General features: G+C 40.5%; 1 protein-coding gene across 1 annotated transcript in view; it reads left to right on the plus strand.

Annotated features, from left to right (window-relative positions):
- Nucleotides 1-18,421, plus strand: part of ANO6 (anoctamin 6) — a 113,306-nt gene extending 94,885 nt beyond the window's left edge. The window contains exons 16-20 of the mRNA XM_054024824.1: nucleotides 2,577-2,707; nucleotides 3,556-3,761; nucleotides 11,573-11,775; nucleotides 12,193-12,298; nucleotides 15,692-18,421. Of these exons, the coding sequence (XP_053880799.1) occupies nucleotides 2,577-2,707; nucleotides 3,556-3,761; nucleotides 11,573-11,775; nucleotides 12,193-12,298; nucleotides 15,692-15,898 (853 nt within the window). The 3' untranslated portion in view covers nucleotides 15,899-18,421. The remainder of the gene's footprint in view (nucleotides 1-2,576; nucleotides 2,708-3,555; nucleotides 3,762-11,572; nucleotides 11,776-12,192; nucleotides 12,299-15,691) is intronic.
- Nucleotides 18,422-22,821: the final 4,400 nt, after the last annotated feature.

The raw sequence follows: 22,821 nt of genomic DNA on the forward strand, positions 1-22,821 counted from the left end.
AATAGCACCATATGCTCAGGCACCTGGACAACAAGACCAACATTTTCCATGGTCTCCAACTTGGATGCCATTTTTGGGTCCAGCTTGAAACGCCTTGGGGCTTGATTTTTCAAAGGTGCTATCGATCCCCAGTTCCCACTGAGTTCAGTTCAAGTTGTGGATGCTCAACATTACCGAAAATCAGGCCCAACATGTCTCAAGTTGAGTGCCCAAAACTGAGGCAACCAAAACTGGAGGCTACTCTGACAATTTTCACCTTATTATTGCGTTAAATGGCATACCGCGATTTAGTATTTACTGTTCTATGTCAGACTTTCCACAGAACAAGTGTTTAAAATGCTTTTTTAGTTTTTTAAATATATTTTTGTAGTTGTATTTTGACATTCACAGCTCTGTTCATATGACAGACATTCCCAAAAGGTAATGTTGAATGTAAATGATACAGTAAAACCGGAGGCTGCATGTCTTCTGTGTAACTTACATAAAGGTTATTAAATAGTATTGCCCTCGTCAGGAGACAGGGAATGATCTAACTACAGAAAGCAGGAAAAGGTATAGCGAAGGGAGGTGGCGAAGAGAGGGAACCAGCACGAACTCATTTAAATACATATCTGATGGAGTTGTAATAGAAACTTATGACATTTCTTCACCAATCAAGTATGCACAATCGTAAATAATAACAATTATCTTGAAAACTGGAGGTGGGAGTCCTAGAAAATAGGGTCAGATCCTGTTCCCATTTACACTAGTGTAAACCCAAAATAACTCCACTGCCTTCAGGAGAGTTACTCCAAGTGTACCCTGTTGCAAATATGAGCAGAATCTGTCCCTTAGAATCAACAGGCCTGATTTTGTGTATTTACATCTGTAGATTAAAAAAAATTGCCACAGGAGTCAGTTTTTCCTGCTTCAGGCTGACAGCCAAAAAGTCTCATTGTGCTATTTGATTTTATTTATGCCAGTGATTGTCCCAGTTTGCTTAGCCAGTTATCTGTTCTTCCCATTACTTATGCCTATCCATCACCACACACGATGTATCACCACTTGCAACCAGTAGTCAAGTCCTAGGTTTGTGCTTCCTTCCCAGATCAATTCTTAACATGACCTGGTATTGCTTGCACTTGAAGAACTAGATCCACCCAATTTTGACATTTTTAATCATTGCAACAGTAATGTAACAGGCATTACTGATGCTTTAGGATGAGAAAAGTTGAATTGTGAAGATTAAAATGTGTCTACATACGGTGATTCAGAGGAGCAAGTGGAGTATGCAGTGAGTTGGATATGCATCAGGGACTTTTATTATTTATTGAGCACTGATAGAATGCTCAAGGCTATACAAATACAGAAAACAAATGATCCCAGACTCAAACATCTTGCAATCTAAATCAGACACAAGCAAACAATACATGGATTGAAGGCAATGAAGGAGAAAGATTTGGAGACAGAGAGCATGCTGTCTGACAAATAAAGCTGCTTTAAACAAGATAACACTCAGAATATTGACAACCTTATTAGGGAGTGTAGATTTGGGGCCTTGATAACAGGTGGCTGGGCAGGAGGGAAGTGTAAGAGGAGATGACCAGGAAGAAAATGTGGAGAAGGGGATTGGAAAAAGGGAGTGACCTAAAACACAAATATGGGTAAAGGAGACTTAGAAATGGAGGAAAAGAGAAAAGGCCCAAATCTTGCTTCCATTGAACTCCTATTTGCAATGATTGGGCCCAAAAACTGTAAGTAAGATGAGAAAGGAGGAAGAATAATGTATAAAGGAAGAGTGTCACATTTTACTTGATATTAAATGGTTTCAGATTCAGTCTCAGTGCATCTGTTTTTCAGGATATATCTAAGGACTACTTTAAGCCAAGATACCACAGTGAGGGATGCATTAGAAGTTGGATTGATGGGAAATTTGGAAAAATATTGAAAAAGCAATTCTTCTTGTATATTTTAAGGAATAACACATCTTTTGTAAAACTGTGATGCCTCATGCAAATCTTTAAAAGCATTTGGCTGATATCTCATTTTGCATTTCTCTTATTACAAATGGAAATTTTCTCTTCCCTTTTATGAAGGACATTTATGTGCAAACAATACCTTTTTTTTTTTTCTTAAAAGCTCATCTGCTGCCACTCCTTATTCTAAGGTAACAGATAGAAATAGTTATAACTACATCATCAATTTTCCTAAATTCTGGTGCTCGCATTTCAGACCCAGAGCTTTTTGGGAGGAGGTATTAAAAACTGTGCAGTTTGAGGAATATATTGGGCCTGGTTCTCTGTCGCCTTTTCGCCTGATGCTGTCATTTACACCAGTGCAAAGTGGGTGTGAAATGCTAACAGATCAGAATGCTAGTGTTGTACACCCACTTTGCATTACTGTAAATGACTGCACAAGGTACAGGGCAATAGCGAATCACAGACCCATTGTTTGTATTAAGGAGTTTCAGTAGTTCAGTTATGATCAAAACCAATTTTCAAACTTGGCTATACCACCAGAGCAAGATCTTTGCAGTAGCTCAGCCTTTGGCAGAGTAGACTAACAATGTGAGTCATCATTTTTCTCCTGACTGATAGCTGGGTTAAGAATCTAATTGGAAGATGTTGCTCAGCTGCCAGATCAGAAAAGACTATTCCCCGCTGGGAGCAGGACTACCATCTGCAACCCGTTGGAAAACTTGGATTGTTTTATGAGTATCTGGAAATGGGTAAGTCAGTAGTGCAATTCTGATTCGTATGAAATATTTTCAGGACCCAACGGTGTTTTTTTTAAAAAAGTCTTCAGATAAATAATGTCTGATGATTTTATAGATAGTGTAAACATGTTATAGAGATTAAAGCTTGTGCATAATGAATAAAGGTAAAAAATTTTGTTAGTCTAAATCAAATAAATGACAATCCAGTTTACAACTAAAGACGATATGGCTTCTGTAGCTAGGGATTGTATGACTAAGTCTGTTGCCTCTTCATCTATTACCCTATTCACAGGTCAGGGGCCAGAAGACTGTGATCTTCAACTCCAGCACTGCAGCATGACATTCCTATACCAGTTTACTGTAGATTTACAGCAGCTTTCAAGTTTTTACTTTTTGGAAGCTGTCAAAACTTTAATTTCTTTGAAACCAGCCATACTTTAATAGTATTGTAATCATACTTATTTCAGCACACAAACACCAATAATGTGATTCTTAATTGAGGCTTTTCAGCATAGCACTGGATTAATAAATAAATTTACATGCCTGAAAGATAAGAAGGCATATAAAAGAAGCAATATTGAAATATTCAGAATAGTTCGTATGTATGAGTTATGGCTTTTTTGTGTGAGTGTGCACCTCACATACTTTTAAAGTCTATTGTTCATTCTTGGTAGGCCTCACTATCTTTCAGGGGTTTATTGTACTTTTCTGCATGTATGTTCACACAAGGTCTGCTATTTGAGAGAGAGAGTCTCTGATTAACCATTAAAACATGCATTCCTGTCTCTATCATGGTGTAGGTAAATATATACACATCGGAGTTAAGGCATCACCAATGTATGTCACATTCTCATTGGCAGTTATACAGTTTGGATTTGTCACTTTATTTGTGGCATCATTCCCGCTGGCTCCTCTTCTGGCTCTTGTTAATAATTTGTTGGAAATACGAGTTGACGCCTGGAAGATTACAACCCAGTTCAGACGCATGGTGCCACAGAAAGCACAAGATATAGGAGCATGGCAGCCAATCATGCAAGGAATAGCAATTCTGGCAGTAGTGACCAATGTAAGTATGACCTGAGAATTATAAAAAATGGTATACTCTAAATATTCTTGTCAAGTGAGGATGTGAAATATTAATATGTATTGTGCCAGACTGACCAGAGGTAACATTTTCAGAAACACTGAAATAATTTAGGATCTTAAGCAATGTTCCCTCTAATTTTTTACATCCACGTGTGGAATGAATTTTGTTATGCGCACCAACATGAAGGTGATGTGTGGCAGTGGAGGGGTCAAGGGTTTCGGAGTGTGGGGGGGGGCTCAGGGCTGGGGCAGAGGGTTGGGGGGGTGAGGGCTCCAGCTGGGGGTGTGGGTTCTGGCGTATGGCCGGGGATGAATGACTTGGGGTGCAGAAAGTGAGGACTCCGGCTGGGGGTGCGGGAGGCTCTGGGGTGGGGCTGGGGATGAGGGGATTGGGTGCAGGCTGCCCCAGGACTGCTGCAGGGGGAGAGGCGCCTCAGCCCACCTGTGCAGCCCTTGATAGCTTGTGGCCACGCAGCTTATAGGGAACTTAGATCTTAAGTCCCATTTTTTAAAGTGACGTAGGCGTTTAGGAGCCTAAATATCTAGCATCCTAAGTCTCTTTTGAAAATGAGACTTTGGCTCCAAAGTCATTTACATGCTTTCAAAAACCCTAGGCCTAAATAAAGGAAGTTTCACTTTTCATGATGTGACATCCTTGAGAAAATTCTGTGTCCAACCTTCCATTATGTATGAAGAATACAGTGTATCCTCCCTAAACTTACAATACTCACTGAATACAGAATGAATTTCTGAGAATTTTCAGGTAACTGCATGCATTTTGAAGAAATTAGGTTGTAATTAAACTTTATTAATTATTATTGTATTTATTATGGTCGTGCCTCCCCGTCTAAGCAGTTTTGCACTTAAAGCAGAGATTCAACAGCTTTGTTAGGTATGAAAAATGCAATGTAGCCTCAAAATTACAACACTTATCCTTTGAGTGTAAAATGAATTTTCTGAGAATTGCAAGTAAATCCATTAATCAGTCTGAGTTAAAGTTAATTTAAAAAATGAGTCCTTTATGAAATTTAGTACTTGGTTTCAGATCTTTTTATGGCCTTATTAATCAAGTGCAGACTCTTCAAACTTCCCATATAGTTAAATCATACTGAAATCTTACGCATGGGCTATGTTGGAAAAAAGGTAATGGTCTTTTTTGCCATTATGAAGTACACAAGAGTTTGTTCTCCAGCAGAAGCTAACATATAATCTTATCCTTCAGAAATTTCCACCAACTGCCCTCTTTCAAAATGGCTGCCTTTTCCCCCCTCAGCAGGACTGAGCCACAGAGTGTTCTCAGTTAATGTCCTTCTCAAAATGGCCACCATCATCCGTTATTCTCAATAGGACTGAGGCCTCAGGCTGTCCTTATCGAAGATAGCCACTTCTGACTTCATATGGTGCTATCATCTGCCCAGAGGGCAGCTTGGCTTCTCTACTATTGAGTGGACAATCAGATGTTGCAGCCATTTGGAAAGAGGGCAATTCGTGGCGAGTTTCTCTGAAGGAGAAGGTTTTGTGTAAGCCTCTGCTGACAGATTCATTTTTTCAGTTGTGACACATAACAAAAAATTACTGTTACTCCTGTGCGTGTGTATGCAGATGCATAAAGTATTGTAGAGGGGAGTGCAGGCAACAAGACAATTTAGAGCAAGGGGGGTTCACAAGCGAATGTGGAAGACAAGAGAGAGAGAGAAACATTCAAGTTGCTTTGTGCTACTCTGGTGATACAAAGCAACTGTAAATCCAGATTAAATGTCCAGTAATGTCTGGCTGATTTGTGCTGCTCCAGAGTGGTCTAAAGCAGCTAGAATTTATTGGTGAATCTGGTGCTAAAAGTTAACATACAAATGATTCAAAGTTGCTGGTACATATCTTCATATCATTAGAAATATTTCATGGCACAGGTTTGTTTTCTTTTTTGGCTTTCTTGTTTAGTGTTCATGTACAACATTTTTAATAATAACTTAAATTAAAAAAAACAGGAAAATTCCCAGACAAAAATAGCTCTTTAAGCTACAGTTAAGGTTCTGAGTACATATTAGTAAGTTCCTTTGGGTCACTCTGCTACAAACCTAATAATAAAACACATATAACCCTGATGCGGTTATGCACCAAAAGAAATCCAAACATGTTATCATGCAGTTAGGAGGTCCAAACAACCTTAACTCTGCCCTTAAAGACATCATGAAAGAAAAAAAAGTCTAATGCATTTTTAAAAATTAGTTTAAACTACTCTGGGAGCACAAACACTAAAATGTCTTCATCATAATCCTTATGGTTATTGTATGCAGTCTCTACAGGTCAGAGGCAGCCGGTAGATTGTTAAGATTGTTTTGGTGATTTAACTATGCATTTAGAGACCTTAATATGTTTGGATTCCTTTTAGTGCCCAGGAAGTTGTTAGAGTGTTCTATTTTTAGGTTCTATAGAAGACTGACCCAAAGAACTAATTTTGGTCTGTCTCTCTCTCTTTTCCATCCACAACTCAGAAGAGGGGGCTATCTCTCATTCTCCAGTGCAAGGAGTTCTAGATTATTGAAGATGTATTCTCCCCCACAATTGATTACTTACTTGTCTGCCATTTTCCATAAGACAAATCCTGCTACCTCAGACTAGCTGTAAACACTCTCTCAAAAGGCAAGCAACAGCTCTTAAATGTATAATACTTGTAACCACCACGAGACAGGTATATTTAAAATGCAGCTTTACTCCCTCTAATTAGGAATCAGTCCTATAGTCCTTGAGTACCAACACATTTCCCTTTCACTTCAATGAGATTATTAGTACATAAGGGCTGCAGGGTCACAGTGAGTGGCTCATCTGCAATTTTCCCAGTCTCAGTTGTTTTAAGTAACACAAGGGACTCAAGAGCCAACCGATGCTGAAGCCTGCAGGACCCTGTGGGACGGACTCCCTACAGTCAGCACAGGCGACCAGGACTGACTAGAGCAGTCTCTCACTCTGTCTGAGTTCTCGGAAGCCTTCTGTCTGATGCCAACCAACAAATCTCCAGGCATCGATGGTCTGACCGTGCAGTTCTACTGCGTGTTCTGGGATGTCCTCACCTCCATTTGGGCCTAGTCCTTAGGGAGCAGGGTGCTCCTGCTGTCGAGCAAGTGGGCCATGCTCACTCTGCTGCTTAAGAAGGGGAATCTCTGCAACTTTAGGCACTGGCACCCAGTCTTGTTCCTCAGCATGGACTCCAGGGTCATAGCAAAAGCCATCTCGCTGCAGCTGGGGTCCATGCTGATAGACAGGCACCACCCTGACCAGATCTACACCATCCCAGGCCAGACCATCTTCGACAACCTCTATCTGGTCCAAGACCTACTCCATCTCATGTGCCGGGCTGGTCTGTCACTCACCCTCCTGTCCCTGGACCCGGAGAAGGCATTTGACAGGATGGATCATGGGTATTTCATGGGCACTCTGTGGGCATTTGGCTTCAGGCCCCGCTTCATGGGCTTTCTCCAGGTGCCGTACATCTCTGCGGAGTGCCTGGTGAAGCTCGAATGGGACTTGACTGAACCCATCGTTTTCAGTCAAGGGGTGCATCAGGGTTGCCTGCTGTCTAGCCAGCTCTATACTATGGCTATTGAGCCCTTCCTCTGTCTTCTCCGTAAAAGGATGATGGGGTTGGTGCTTTGAGAACTGGACTTGCGGGTGGTGAGGTCAGTGTATGCCAACAACCTGCTCCTCCAGGATGTGGGAGACCTAGTGCAAGTGGAGGCTTGCCAAGCCATCTATTTGGCAGCCTACTCTTGGGTCAAGAGCTCTGGCCTAGTGGTCAGGGACAGGTGGCAAGTGACCTTCCTCCCATCTGCGCTATGGGCCATCCGGTGGGGCACAGATCCGCTGCTCTATTTGAGCATCTATCTTTCTGCCACCGATCCCTCCCTGCTGGAGAATTCAGTCGATCACGAGGCCAGGGTGGCTGACCAGTTGCAGAGGCTACTCTGGTGCCTTTCTCTTCAAGGGAGGGTGAAGGTGCTCACCCAGATGGTCCTGTTCATGCTCTAGCACCAGTTCAACTCCCTGGTCCTGCACCTGGGATCCCTGGCTAGCCTCCAGAAGAAGATCCTTCAGATTTTCTAGCTGGGGCTGCACTGGGTCTCCAATAGTACAAGGGACTCAAGATTCATTTTAGATGGAAGTTTGCTAAGAACCAGGATATGGTGCTGTATCCCAAATAAATTAGAAGGAGCTTTTTGTTGGTGTTGTTTTGTTTTTTGTTTTCTTTTGTTGTTTGAGATACGGGCTTCTACATATACACGTGTGAACTTTCCCTCACCATCTGTACCTCCCACTTGATTGATTAACCTGAATATACAGAATCTATATCTCCTCTTCTCCACTCAACTGTTGGTTTTGCTATTGCTGATTAGCTATTATAGCCTAAGGCACCATATATTCTTCCACTGCATATATTACCTTTGCAGCACCTGCAAGGCTACAAGAAACTTCTGTGTAAAACTATCAGTCTTGGGACTTGCAGTTCAAGCAGCAGAGCTGCTGTTGTACCATGCCAGAGCATCTGTTGTTGATTTGAAGACTGATTTTAATTTGTTATGGTATAAATGGAAAACTGTGTTCAGTGTAGCTTAGGAAATGGAGAACACTATTGGTTTGTACTTTTCCAGCGTGATACTCTAAAAAGCAGCCCACAATTCGGGGGGGGGGGGTGTTTCCTTTTAAACGACACAGTAGAATTAGCTTTCATGTTTCTGTCCTTGTAGCAGTTTGCAACACATCTGGAGATCATTCTGCAGGAGGGGAAACACCCCTCCCCACAATTAGAAAACTTGTTAATATCATGCATTTTTGTTCTAACATTACCCTTTGGAGAGAATTTATATGCTAAAAACAACTAATTTTAGTGTAAATTTAAACAATGTAGCATTTCATAGAGTTTCTTGAAAATGGTTTTAAAAAGGACATACTCTACATTTAATTTATGCTAGAATATGTTACAAAAATCCTTCATAAGTAGTTATTTATCCTCAAAAACTTAAAAACAAGATTCTTTACCCATAGGCTACCTCCATTTTCCCTTTTGTCAGCCAAATGGATGAGAGTCTTCTCAGCTAAACTTCGAAGTATCAAAACACACTAAAAGTTGAAATCAGGTTTTTAGAGCCAAATCCTGGTACCATAGAAGTCAATGGGAGTTTTGTCCAGTTGGAACCAGGGTCTAAGTCTCGATCCTGCCACCTTGCTCATCAAGTTCTTTACAGTGGGTCTACTTGGTGAGTGACGTATTACCCAACATATGAGAGAGATCTCCACAGTCTTCCATCTACCCACACACAAACACACACACATACACAGAGTTTTGTATCCCTCACAAATGTCCTCAGATCAAGACTTCCCTTAGGTACAAAGGTTGCCCCTAGGCAAAAAATATTTGTCACTCCTCCCCCAAAGGTGAGGAACTATGTATATTAAATATAAGTTCACCCTGAAAGTCACCCCTAAACAAAAAGGCTATCATGAATGTAAATAGAATACAGTTTTACCAACTTTGAAGTTATACATTTTCCCTTATTCTTTCCATTGCTTTATTGCCTTCTCTCCTCTTCCATTTTCCACTTTCTGTAATCACTGTTCCTTTTTTCTCTTTTCTGCCCATTTTTCCTCACTCCCTTTATCGATTTTGTTAAATCTTTCCTCTGTCCCTATATCTAATTTTGCCCTCTCTCTCGATCCCACCCCTTTTTCTATGGCTTTCATTCATTCACTCTCTCTTCCTCTCTATTTATTTCCCACTCTGGATTTTGGTCTCCCCTCTTTCCCCATCAATGCATCAGCTACTCTGTTCACATTGACAAGGTTTTATTCGCTGCCATAAGGACAAGAGACTTTTTTGGCTTTTACATTCTGGAGCACAAGATGTCAGCCAGAACTGGGAGTGCTGTGCATAAGCCTATTGTGCCCAGTTGTTAAATTGCAGAGTTTAACAATGAAGATCCTTCTTCATAGTGCAGCTCTTTGAATATCAGGCAGACAAGGAGAACATTTGACTAGCCAGGATGAACCTATCTAATGGTTCGGGGGTTGTGATGTATAATCAGCTGAACGTGACTTCCCAATGTGACACTGTGGCCAAAAGAGCTCATGCAATCTGGGGATGCATAAACAGGGGAATCTCAAGTAGGAGAAGAGAGGTTATTTTATCTCTGTGTTTGGAACTGGTGCAACTGCTGCTGGAATACTGTGTCCAGTTCTGGGGTCCACAACACAAGAAGGATGTTGATAAATTGGAGGGTTCAGAGAGGAGCCATTAGAATGATTAGACTCAAGGAGCTCAATCTATTTAACAAAGAAAAGGTCAAGGGTGACTTGATCACAATCGATAAGTCTCCACGTTGGGAACACATATTTAATAATGGGCTCTTCAATCTGGCAGAGAAAGGTATAACATGATCCAACAGATGGAAGTTAAAGCTAGACAAATTCAGACTGGAAATAAGGCGTAAGTTTTTGACAGTGAGGGTAATTAACCATTGAACAATTCACCAAGAGTCGTGGTGGATTCTCCATGACTGACAGTTTTTAAATCAAGATTGGGTGTTTTTCTAAAAGATCTGCTCTAGGAATTATTTTGAAGACTTTCAGGCCTGTGTTGTACAGGAGGTCAGACTAGATGATCACAATGGTCCCTTCTGGCTATGGAAACTCTGACTCTTCCAGAACAGGAGGTCTTTGTGAGTCACTGTTTTAACCACCCCGCAAAAAAAACACAGGCCTGATTCCCACAGACAGTTTATGGCACTCACTCTGAGTGGGGTATGGATACTCTTTGGAACAGGATGACAATAAGAGGCCATGTAATATGTGAACTGGTATTAAGCAGCTGCTAGCAAGAGGGGAAATATTGTCTTGATATCAGGAGCAGTTTCCACATCTGCTGACAACTGGAATCTCTGAGCCAGCAGCTGCAGAAGTGAATTTGGGCTGGGTATGACCCCTAAGGAATGTTTTGGAGGTTATAGGTGAATGATCTGTAGCTTTTTAAGTTTGAATTATCTTTAAAATGTTCCTTGTGAAATTTAATTTATTTGTAATGGTAGGCTTCTTAGGGTACGTCTTCACTACCCGCCGTATCGGCGGGTAGCAATCGATTTATCCAGGATCAATATATCGCGTCTCGTTAAGATGCAATATATCGCTCCCCGAACGCGCTCACCGTCGACTCCGGAACTCCACCAGAGTGAGCGGCGGTAGCGCAGTCGACGGGGAAGCTGTGGCTGTCGATCCCGCACCGTCTGGACCCCAGGTATTCGATCCAAGATACTTCGACAAGAAGTTGCGTATCTTGGATCGATCTCCACCCCCCCCCCCCCCCGCCCCTCCCCAGTGTAGACCAGCCCTTAGTATGTGTCATTTTACTTGAAATTCATCAGGCAGTAGTTGTTTAAAATATGTGGTGAGCAGGTCTCGATAGGAAACATGTGGACTGAAGTGGAATATACAATAGTATATGTTTAATTTGGTGAGATTGGCCGTAAGAAAAAAACATTAATTGCACAACTTTTTGAAGGTGTCCCGCACAAAAGATGTAATTTAGAAACTATACAGAATGTGCATTCCAGAGAGATTGTTTTATGCCACTGAATGACTGCACATCTATTTGCAGAGAGAACCACTGAATGGAAAAGTGCAAACTTTCTGATTTTTAGTGCAGTAATGCATATTTGTTGAAATCTAAAGTGCACGGAAAAGCTATGTATATATTAAGGCTGCCAGTTAAATACTGCTCCCTTTTTGTCTTCCTCTTCTAAAATACAGGCAATGATAATTGCTTTTACATCTGACATGATTCCTCGTTTGGTTTATTACTGGTCCTTTTCAGTCCCTCCCTATGGGGATCACAGCAGTTACACCATGAAGGGGTATATCAACAATACGCTTTCTGTCTTCAATATATTGGACTTCAAAAATGAAAGCAAACCAGTTCCACTTACTGGGCTTGGCAACCAAACAACATGCAGGCAAGTGTCAAATAATTATTCTTGTCGCTGGAAAGGAAAATATCCTAATTTTGTTTATAAAAATCTCTTCAGTAATATTAAGACTTCACTAACCTCAAGAACAGTTAGAAGGTAAAATAAAACAACATGGAGTTTTCTAAATCTTTGATTCATTGTATTTCCCCCAATAATTAATAATACATTATTCAAAATAATATAAAGGTGATTTAAACATATTTTTGGTATAGTGGAGAAAAAATGTATTTTATTAAGTTCAGCTTATTCTGTAAATGTAAAATTTACCATTCATTTTAGTTCTATACAACTTATGACTCTAGGCTGTGTTAAATGGGACATATTTTGCTCCATCCTCTGGCCATAGTGCATTACTGCAGAGGTTGCTGAAATTATTTCTTGACTTTTCTAAACTGTCTTTAGATATCGTGACTTCCGATACCCTCCTGGGCACCAACATCAGTATGAACACAACATATATTACTGGCATGTGATTGCAGCCAAGTTGTCTTTCATCATAGTTATGGAGGTCAGTACATTAGGTCTTGATTTTTTTAAATATAATTTTAGGCTTCCCCTCAATAAAAAAGAACCTTCAGTTTGCAATTAATTCTGTTCTTCACTCAAAGTTATTCATTTTGTTTTGTGAACAATGTTGAATATTATGGGCCAGATCCTTAGCTCAGCATATCTTAATTTAAAATCAATGAAGCTATGCCAATTTACACTAGTGGAGGATCTGACCCTATGCATTTAGCAGCTTCTTAGTTTGGGAATTTAAAATACTGTCAGAGAAATTTTGTATATCAAAAAGAACTGGAAAAAAACGTTGCTCTAATAAATGTATGGAGATAGCTGTTAGATCATCTTATATGTGTGCATTTGTGTGTATGTGTGTGTGTGTGAGTGTGTGTGTACACACGCACACATCCACACACAGAGAGAATTACCTGTGTAAAAATAATCAGTGTTAAATATTACTCTTTTAATGATCCCTATTGGGTAAAAATCAATATAGCCACATTTTCCACCATTACATGGAGTGTAGCAAAATGCCCAATCCAGAGCTAAACCTGTACTGGGGGCAAAAGAGCTGCTCTGTAGCATTATACTGTAGATATGGGCATCTGTAATTCTAGCTGGGAAAGGAGCAACAGAGAAGCTTCATGGTTCTCAAATGTGAAGCTAACTGTTAGGTTCTTTTTATTTTCCGTCTGGGTTTTGAGCATTTAGGTTTTGCATTTTCAAGCTTTTCTTCGTAATCATGGGAGCTAGAAACGTACTCTTTTTTAAAAAAAGAGGAAAAGCAAAGATTTTAACATAAATCCTCAGCTACTGGAGTCCAGTGATTAAAAAAGATTTTTAATATCATGAGACTTGCAATAAAATCATGAGCTGCAAATCTGATGGGTAAGGAGCTAAAAGCCTTAACAGAGCAGACAGTAGTAGTAATAGTAATTTATAGAATATGTTTAATCTACCAAGCAGTTTATAGACAGACATTAATCCACATCATGTCTGATATAGCAGATAAGGAAGTATTATTATCTCAATTTTTAAAATGGGGGTTCTGAGTCAAAGAGGTTGAATGACTTCTGGACTCTGACCTCTCCTGCAGTGCCAGAGAGTTGGGCTGTGCCTCCCTTCGTACAAATATTGGAGGCAATGCAGACTGGTCCTTCCAGCTCTGGGATTTGGCCACGCTCCTGCTGCCCTTTCACCAGTGTCTCTGCCAAAACACTTGCCCACTGCTAAGTGGCTGGTGTGTAATGACCACTTCTTACTTACACTTATCATAATTGTCCCCTCCATTGTTCTGTGCACACCAGCTCCCAGTCTGTTATAGCCACTCATTGTCTCATCATATCCTTATATTGTAAATACTTCCAGGCAAGGGACTGTTCTTTTGTTATGCATGTACCGTGCCTTGCATGTTGATACTTCCAGGTACTGCCACCATGCAAATAATAAGGGATCACAGTTCATTCAGCACATCCCATGGTACCATCCTGGGCCAAAAGGGCATTGCCTATCACAGAAGATCTGTAAAGCTGCCACCTATTCATCTATCAATACTTCAGTAAAACAATACAGGTTTGGCCTTTATTCCTCTGCAGAAGCATCCTTCAAAAGGAAGATATTCCAAGCAGTTGCTTCAAAATAGTCTAATATTAAGTTTAGGGAAGAGTTAACATTATTTTCTGCTTCTCTCTCCCACCCTTTTAATTTTCCTTAATGCCCATCACATCCCAAATGTCTCAGGGAGAGGGCAGGATACAGAATGGAAAACGTATTACATGATGATTTCCTTTCTGAGACTGACCTGCCTCTTAGTATAACCCAGCTAAGTCTATTGGGTGGCCGTATATAGAATGGAATAAAGCACTGCTGTTACAAACATTCTATTTATTCTACTAGTAAGAAATTTGTATTGCCATACAGCTTTGGAAGTACTGCATGGTGGAAGTCATCTGGGAAAAGGTGGAGCCTTTTGTGGAGGCATTTGGGATTGTAGGAGGAGCACACTAGTAAATGTTTCTGTATAAAATTCATCAAGGGCCTGATCCACGGCCCACTGAAGTCAATAGAAAGACTCCTACTGACTTCAATGGCTGTTGGGTCAGTGTCCAGGTAGGAGGTCAGAGGAGATATGACCAAGTCCTGGAGTCATCTGTACAAGTCTGCACCAGCTCAAATAGTTACAAGAAGAGAGAGACTCAAGCCAGATGTGTCAGATGGGGAGAAAAAGGGGGGAGAGGTCAGTCCCAGAAAGGAAGTCATCAGGTAACAAGTTTCCCAAGGCTACAGGAGAAGGCACTGTCAGAGCCAGGATTACAAATTAGGAGTTCCTGGCTCTGTCTTGTTTTCAGACAACTAATTTTTCCCACTACATTGCTCCTTTCCAGACTTCTGTATTCATTGGGACATTTAGCTACTGTGATATAAAACACAAATGTACCTTAATGTAACATTTCATCTATATAATAAGATTGCAAGAAAGTCACTTTGTGTGTCATTCTGAAGCCTATTATGTCTGTACAATCAGCATGAAGCGACGGAAGCAGCTATAAGCATGCTTTGGGGGCTCTTTATGTTCAGAATATTATCAGGTTGAATCATCACTGATTTTGTGGTCTGTTACCATCCAGTTTTTAAGTTCTCCACCATTTTGACTTTACAAATTATACCTGTGCAGTGTACAATACAGTAAGGCATGTATCTATGCCATGCCAAGAGGCCTCGACCATTGCGATAGCGGAGATAACTCAACCATCCAGCACCCTTACTCTGCCCTTATTTGCATGCAATAATTTCATTGGTTGTATGAGGGAGACTGCACAGATGGTGGATTACTTGGCCCAATTGTCACATCACAGCACACACGCTTATTCAGCACCCACACAAATCAACACCACTCTCCCAGCACACTCCCCCTAGACACAAATCAACTACCTAGACAGCAACACAGACAGCATACACAATAACCCCAAATATACACAGCCCCTTACCACAGCACATGCCCCTCACTTGCTTCCCACACAGATCCACACAACTCTCCCAAAACAAAACTCAGACACAAATCAACACAAGCACCCACACAACAACACAACCAGCACACACAATCACCCCAAACATCACTCTGAAGCCTAGAATATTTGTTGAGTCAGTGTGCAGCAATGGACACAGCTACAAGCATGGTTGAGAGCTCTTTTTGTTCAAAATATCACCAGGTTCAATCATCAATGGGATTTGTGGTCAGTTACTATCCAGTTTTTAAGTTCTCAGTCATTTTTGGCTTTTTTTTAACCATGCATGACTTTGTGAATTACACCTGTGCAACAGCATGGGCTTTCAACTCCTACTTAGTAATAATAATAGCCTATTCTGCATGACTGACATTCTTGATTTTCATCTTCCCTAGCATGTCATATACTGTGTGAAGTTTATTGTTTCATACGTAATTCCGGATGTATCACAAAAGACGAAGAGCAAGATCAAACGAGAGAAATACTTAACACAGACACTCCTGCATGAGAATCATCTCAACGTTATGAAAAAAAATATGGGGAAAATAGCTGACAGAATCTGGAAAGGAGCAGACAGCACTTTCCGACCTAAATTTGACTAAGAATTTTACACACAGACAGTACTTAACCGGCTCAGTACTGGTTACTAATGGCTAATCAAAATGTTACTAATGGCTAATCAAAAGTTGGGGATTAACTCCCTTTAGCAAATAGTGTCTTGTAACTCTTGCCTATGTCTGGAACATCACTGGCTATAGAGGGAAGGACTGGAAAATACAAAACCTTGAGATCCAGTATCACCTGGAAAAAGCGAAATGACGTCTTTAATAGTTTTAACCGGACAAAAAAAAGGCATCTGGTTTTCTCTAGACTGTTGCCTCGTAAGAAGGGGCAGATTCATTCTGAAATGCAGCACAACACCTTCCACTTCATTCAGCCATTGGTTATTTCAACTGCTGTTCAATTTGCACAAAACCTCAGAAACCAAATCATTTGTATTAAAAACAACACAGCTGCCATTAGGGTGACCAGATGTCCCAATTTTATAGGGACAGTCCCGATTTTTGGGTCTTTTTCTTATATAGGCTCCGATTACCCCCAGTCTCCTGTCCGATTTTTCACATTTGTTGTCTGGTCACCCTAGCTGCCATTGAATGAGTTGTGATCACATGAAGTGGCTGTCATTGGATAATTCAATCACTGGCTATATAATTAAGCTAAGAGGAAAAGCCAAAATCAGAAAGAGACAGAAGAAAAAAGATGACGACAACTAAACATTAGGATGTTCAGCCATTGCTGTTGCCATGATAAGCCTGCTATGTGCCATACAAGCTAAAAAATGCGCAGCAGGGATTATACAGCTGATAAGGTATTTCAATCAACGTGGTAAGAATGGACTTGAATCACAATGAGAGGAAGCACTGCAAGCCTGCTTCTCCTGTCATTGATAGCTGCATACGGTCAGTGGCGATTCCCTGCCTTTTTACAGCAGTATGAGTGAGGGGAGAATCAGGTGATGTGTCTTTACCCAGTTGATGTACATTAAGTAGTTCATTTTGCCCATTCTGTTTTGAACCTGTATGCTCTAGGACCTGTATGTTCTTACCTGTAACGAGTGAGCATTTAAATTCTTGTCACACATTAAATCAATATCCACAGAGGGCTCACTTCTGTATTTCTTTCACAACCAAAACTCCATTCACTTCAGTGGTAGTTTTCAGTGTGCAAGGAATGCAGGGTTGGACCTACTGTGATATCCTCAATTCAATCCATCACAAAATAGCATGTGTCAACACAGTAGCCAGGAAATGTGATTTCCAGCACGGGTAGACAGACACATGCTAGCTGTGCTTGAGCTAGCAGACTAAAAAGAGCAGTGTGGCCAGAGTAGCTCAGGCTAGCCATGTGAGTACCTACCCATGAGGTTGGACAGCTACCCCGAGCCACCCCAGTGCCACACGCATCTATGATCATCATGCAAAAAAAATCCATGTTAACCTTAAAGACTCTTTTACAGTACAGTGGGGTGGGGGAGATATTTACCTAATGAAAAAGGACAAAATCAGGAGGGAATGGAGGAGAGACCAGCCTGAGAAGGGACCGTGATTTGGCCTTATGTAAATAACCTCACAAGACTTACCACCCATTTTATAGATGGGGAAACTGTGACACAGAGCAGTTAAGTGCCTTTCCTATGGTCACACAGTGATCTGTGGCAGAGCTGGGATTAACATGTAGGAGCTCCTGGTCCCCAGTGACCTATTCAATCCACTGGACCTCATCCCTGTATACCCAAGGGCACGTACTAGCTCTTCCTTTTGCTGTCACCTAGCATTATTCTCCTGAACATAGTAGTCTTAATCCACATCTGGCAATTATTCCTCCTCCAGGATAACATTATGCCAGGAGTGCCTTTGATCCATTATATCATCTAGAGAGAGAGAGAGAGAGAGAGAGAGTCTTACTTTAAGCACAGTTCAGAATTACAGATAGTGAAAAGTATGGTGCCTTAATAAAGAATATCTTAAATAAAAAGATACTTAACATTCTGTGCGGTTTACATAGACTTTATCTACACCTGCTAAAGATGGGATTACTAGGCCTCTCTGAACTTTTGAAGCATAAGAATAAAACATTCAGGAGGGGAAAAACAACAGTATTTGTAACTCCTTTAGAAACTAGGTCACTTGGAGAATATTTCACTAGGCTTTTAAAGGGAAAATTAGAATCTGCTTGAAAATATAAATAGGTTTTTCGCTTTTGATGCTGCAAATCACAAACTGTGACATCATCATCCACTGTGGGTCAAAATTATCTTTGGTATAAATCCAGTGAAGTCAGACCTGACAAAGAGCTCTGTGTAAGTTCAAAAGCTTGACTCTCTCACCAGCAGAAGTTGGTTCAGTAAAAGATATTATCCACCCGCCTTGTCTCTCTAATAGTCTATTTGAGCAACTTTATAAACTACATAATGCCAATATTTGTAAGGTTCTTCAGAAGTTGATATGATTTGCCACATAAGAATATACATTTTGTATTTTTGCTAAGAATATTTGCTATTAATTTCTGAACATTAAGATATTTCATTATATTTATCATTTTAATAAAATTTATTTTAAAATGCATTCCGTGTCTTCATTTGTGTTATCCTTTTTTAGAAGCAGAACAATAGAGCTGCCACCAAGTACCATTTTTAAATTATTAGAATATCAGCATTGTCTATTTTCTATATTACTGCCCTTTTTCAAGTTCTTGCCATGAAGTTGTGCCACTGCTATTGAGAACCATCAGCTTCTTTTCTAAATTCTCTGGATGATGGAATTCCTCCTATTCCACAGCAGAGCTGTGATATGAAGGGGGGAAATCATTATGCTCTCAAACAAACGTAAGATCTGGGTTTCAGTTTATTCCTGCAGGATCAGGCCTATAATGAGCACCCTACTTCCAGGTAATTCAGCCTTTAGGTTCCTTCTTGGGGCTCCTGCTAGTCCAGGTTTATCCTCTGTCTGGGACTGCACAATCAGCATGAATTATTGTTTGTTACTCCTATACCCCTATGTATGGGGTTGGGGTGTTTATTTGACTTAGGCATGTACGTGCAATTGGAAACAATCTACAGATCGTACTGCACTCATGAACTCTTCCTCTTCCCATCATCCATTCAAACCTCAAGCCACTTAACTCTCTTATGCCTCTCTAGCCCAACAATATCCTCTTCAGAGGCCTAGGAGAATGGATAGGCTTGAAGGATAAAAGATTCTCTGGCCATTTCAGACACAAACTTTGTCTGCACTAGCCTTTTTTGTTTGTTTGTTTTCCACACAGCTGCTCTTAAACACCAGTGTAGCTCCATGGGGGTTGTAACAGTAGAGCACTAGTTTAGCCGTTTTTACCACTATGGTGTCTAGCCCTGTATTGAGCAGGCTGACAACCCAGTCATAAAAATGCCAGTCTACACTGTTGTTCTCACATGGCCAGGTGCTGTGATGACATAAACTCAGCTGATGCTGAGTGCAATTTACAAGCTATGGGTATAGAGGATGTAGCATCATATTAGGCCATGTCTATGCTAGGAAAATGGATCTATTTTTAAATGTTAGCTAATGTGTTAATGAGCTTAAATCCTGTTGTAGACAAGTCGAGCCTAGGGCCCACATTTTGAGCAACTCATATGGATTAGCAAGAATAAGTTATTTTGCAGCCCATTGTTAGTTGCTTTTACTGTTAGTAGTTTACCTGCTACCTCCTTCCCTTTTTGCCATTGTTCGAGTGAATTACTCTTATTTTGCATACCCACTGCATACCAAATTGGCACAAGTTACGCTGCTTTACCAATTGCACCCATTTTCTAACATACTCCAGCTGTGTAGTTTACGCCACTGTATACCTCACAAGAGAATTTGGCCCAGAGATTGCCATGGGCCTTACACCAATTTACACCAGGTCTGGATTTTGCCTAATGCTCCAATTGTCATTTCATGTCTGGTAAAAGGGGATGGGGCGTTACTGTAATTCCTCTCAGGAAAGAGAACACGCTTGGTGGCTTTAGAGCAGTGGTTCCCAAACTGGGGTTCGTGAACCCCTGGGGGTTTGCGAAATGTTACAGGGGGTTCTCGGGCAAAAAATTCCCTACTGGCAGACAGAGGTGTCCCTAGGGACCCTGGGTAGCATGGGGCCAGCAGTCTGGAGCCGCTGGACTTCCAAGAGCTAAGCAGATCAAAGCAAGCATATCTAGCACACTGAGGAGATTTAAACGTCAAGACTCCTTATAAGAAATGGAAAGGGAGGTGTATATATTTTGCTATTTTTAAAATTAAATAGGCAGTTAGTATTGTTTTTAAAATTATTATGAAGAACAAGTTTAAGCTTCGTTGTAACGTGCACTGTTTGCCTGGACTGCTCAAGACCTGAATCCTTGTGTAGGAGGAACTCTTTAAGTTGGCTTCTTAAATACCTTCATGCTGTTTCACATCTGATACTCCTTGATGAAACATAAGAGCCTTGTCTTATAACAGGCTTATTCAAAGTGATACAAGCTACGAAAGTGAGATCTTGGAAGAGTGTTGCCATTTTCATAATGTAATAAAAATACTGTAATGATAAATAATAATTAATAATAAAGTGTGTAATAAGCATGTCATAAAAAAAAATTTATATTTCCAAGATCACTGCTTTTATAATTTACTCAGATAAAGGAGAAAATCCCTGGAAATATTCATTTTTATGAGGGGGTTTGCAAGACGACATTTTAATGAAAGGGGTTCACAGGTTGTTAAAGTTTGGGAACCACTGCTTTAGAGCAAATATTTACTTGTATTACGTAGGCATACACAACCCAGTCAAGGCTCAGGGCCTAAGTTCTCTCTAAGCTGGGTGGCAGTCTGACGGTTTGGCCCTGCCCTGCCCAGAGTGAACTGAATCACACGGAGTCATCTACAAATAAGCCATTGTAACATTGTGGGGGCTTTTTTCTGTTCATCTCCAGTGCAACACTAGTGAAAGTTAGTGACAAATATCTACAGCCCAGCGGTCAACAGGTAGGAAATGTACTAACCCCCAAGTGGATGGTACAGGGATTTGCTAATTCCTTGGGGTCGGTGGGGCTGGAAGCAGTTTAGACAGCAGCTTTTGCAGCGGGGAGAAGAGGGAAATCCCTCTCCTCCCACAGTTGGTATGCCCAACGTGTCCCATTTCCCATGGATCTTTTTACTGAATTAATAAATGAAACTTTTAGTAGTTTCATTCCCACTGGTGTGTTTTACTTGATTAACCTGTTGACCAAGTCCTACTCGATCTTTGAGACTTTAGTTGCTGATCCTTCACTGCTGCAAATGCATGTCTACACATAGAAATTAATTCAGATTAAAGTAGGATGTGAATTTAAAGTGCAATAGTTGTTCCCAAATAACTCCATGTGTGGATATCAGTGCTTGAACTGTTCACCCTATCTTAATCCAAATTAGCCTTTCGGTGTAGACAAGCTCTATTATTCATGTGTGCAATTTAAAAGAATGGAAAAATTACATACATGGCTACAAGTTTGCAGAATTGGGTCTTAAATGTAGTTTTAAAAGGAATAAGCAAGAGTCAAACAGGGAGTTGCCATTTTGACAGCCTGCTGGTGGAATCTGTGACAGGAAATGTAGCTCAGCAGCATCGGGAAGTGTGACATTTTTAATTATTGTGTCTTATAAAAGTCTGTGTCACAAACTAGATCAGACAAGAATTTCTGCTGAGAAGTATCAGTAATGGGGCACTGGTCACTGATGGAAGAGCCGCTCCATTCACAGTTATGGAGCCATAGCCTGGTGGCAGGTATTTTTAAGAACTAAAATTCTTTCCATAGCAGTTGTTAATTAGTAACTACTTAGTTAGCTATGTAAAAGCCATATCCTGCCACTGATCTACATCTCAAAGGATTGTACTTCTGGATTAATGGCAGATTATGGCCCCATAACTACTCACTGCAATTTTCCTTTAATGACAGAGGAACTAGGAGACTTTTTTTCCCTAACTGACAAAAATGTGTCTTGCTTTTTATACCTTTAATGGTTTGTTTTAAACACACACACAGACACAGACACACACACACAGTCTGTTATAGCATAAACCATGTTTCCTATAATGTTGCATGTTATATACTGTTCTACACCAGGAGCATTTTTTTAAAAATTAAGTGACCTCATGCAACTTTACATCTTAAACACTTTAATTGAAAGGCATAAACCCAGAGAATAGTTTCATCAAATTTCCTTGTGTTTCTCTCTTTTCCTGGTTTGTTCCCACTGAGCTGCAAGGAAAAGAATAAGACATTCACCATCCCTAATTGGAGCAACTAGAAAATCCTTTCGTATCTTGCAATTAAAGTAATAACACCTTATTGACAGCACAGTAGAGTAAACAGTGTTTTATTGAAAGCTTGTTGCAGGAATTTGGGTTGTCCTCAGGACTTCAAGCTGAGTAATGAAAACAGGTTTTGCTACTAAATCAAAGACTTCTCTAGTTTTTCAGCTTGCCTTTGGCAGTCAGAGGTGCTTAAAACCTCTTTCTAGCTCACTGAGGCATTGTTAACCATCTAAACATAATTGAGTAAGGGGACCTGCTTAAAATAAAGAATGCGACAAATAAAAAGGCTAAGTACAAGCTATGGTACATATGGGAACTATGTTGTATCTGTGTCTCAGGACTGAACTTTATGTGATAGGGCCTGAGAGTGCAAAGTGTTTGTTAAAGGTCCAATTCAGCCTTACCTAATTATTTTTGTTTGCAGTGTTGTAGCCCAGGATCTTGGAGAGACAGGGCGGGTGAGGTAATATCTTTTATTGGAGAAAGGGACATGGTTTCGACCTACTGAGAGCTCTGAAGAAGTAGTATGGGAAGAGGAGCTACAATCTTGAAACCTTGTCCCTTCCACCAACAGAAGTTGGTCCAATAAAAGTTATTCCCTCACCCACCTTGTCTCTATAGCTATTTTTGTAAATAATTTGCTAGCATTTGTCTCATGATCATATCTTGTAAAATTAAT

The sequence above is a fragment of the Malaclemys terrapin genome, chromosome 1 (assembly GCF_027887155.1).
Source record: "Malaclemys terrapin pileata isolate rMalTer1 chromosome 1, rMalTer1.hap1, whole genome shotgun sequence".
Taxonomy (NCBI): domain Eukaryota; kingdom Metazoa; phylum Chordata; order Testudines; family Emydidae; genus Malaclemys; species Malaclemys terrapin.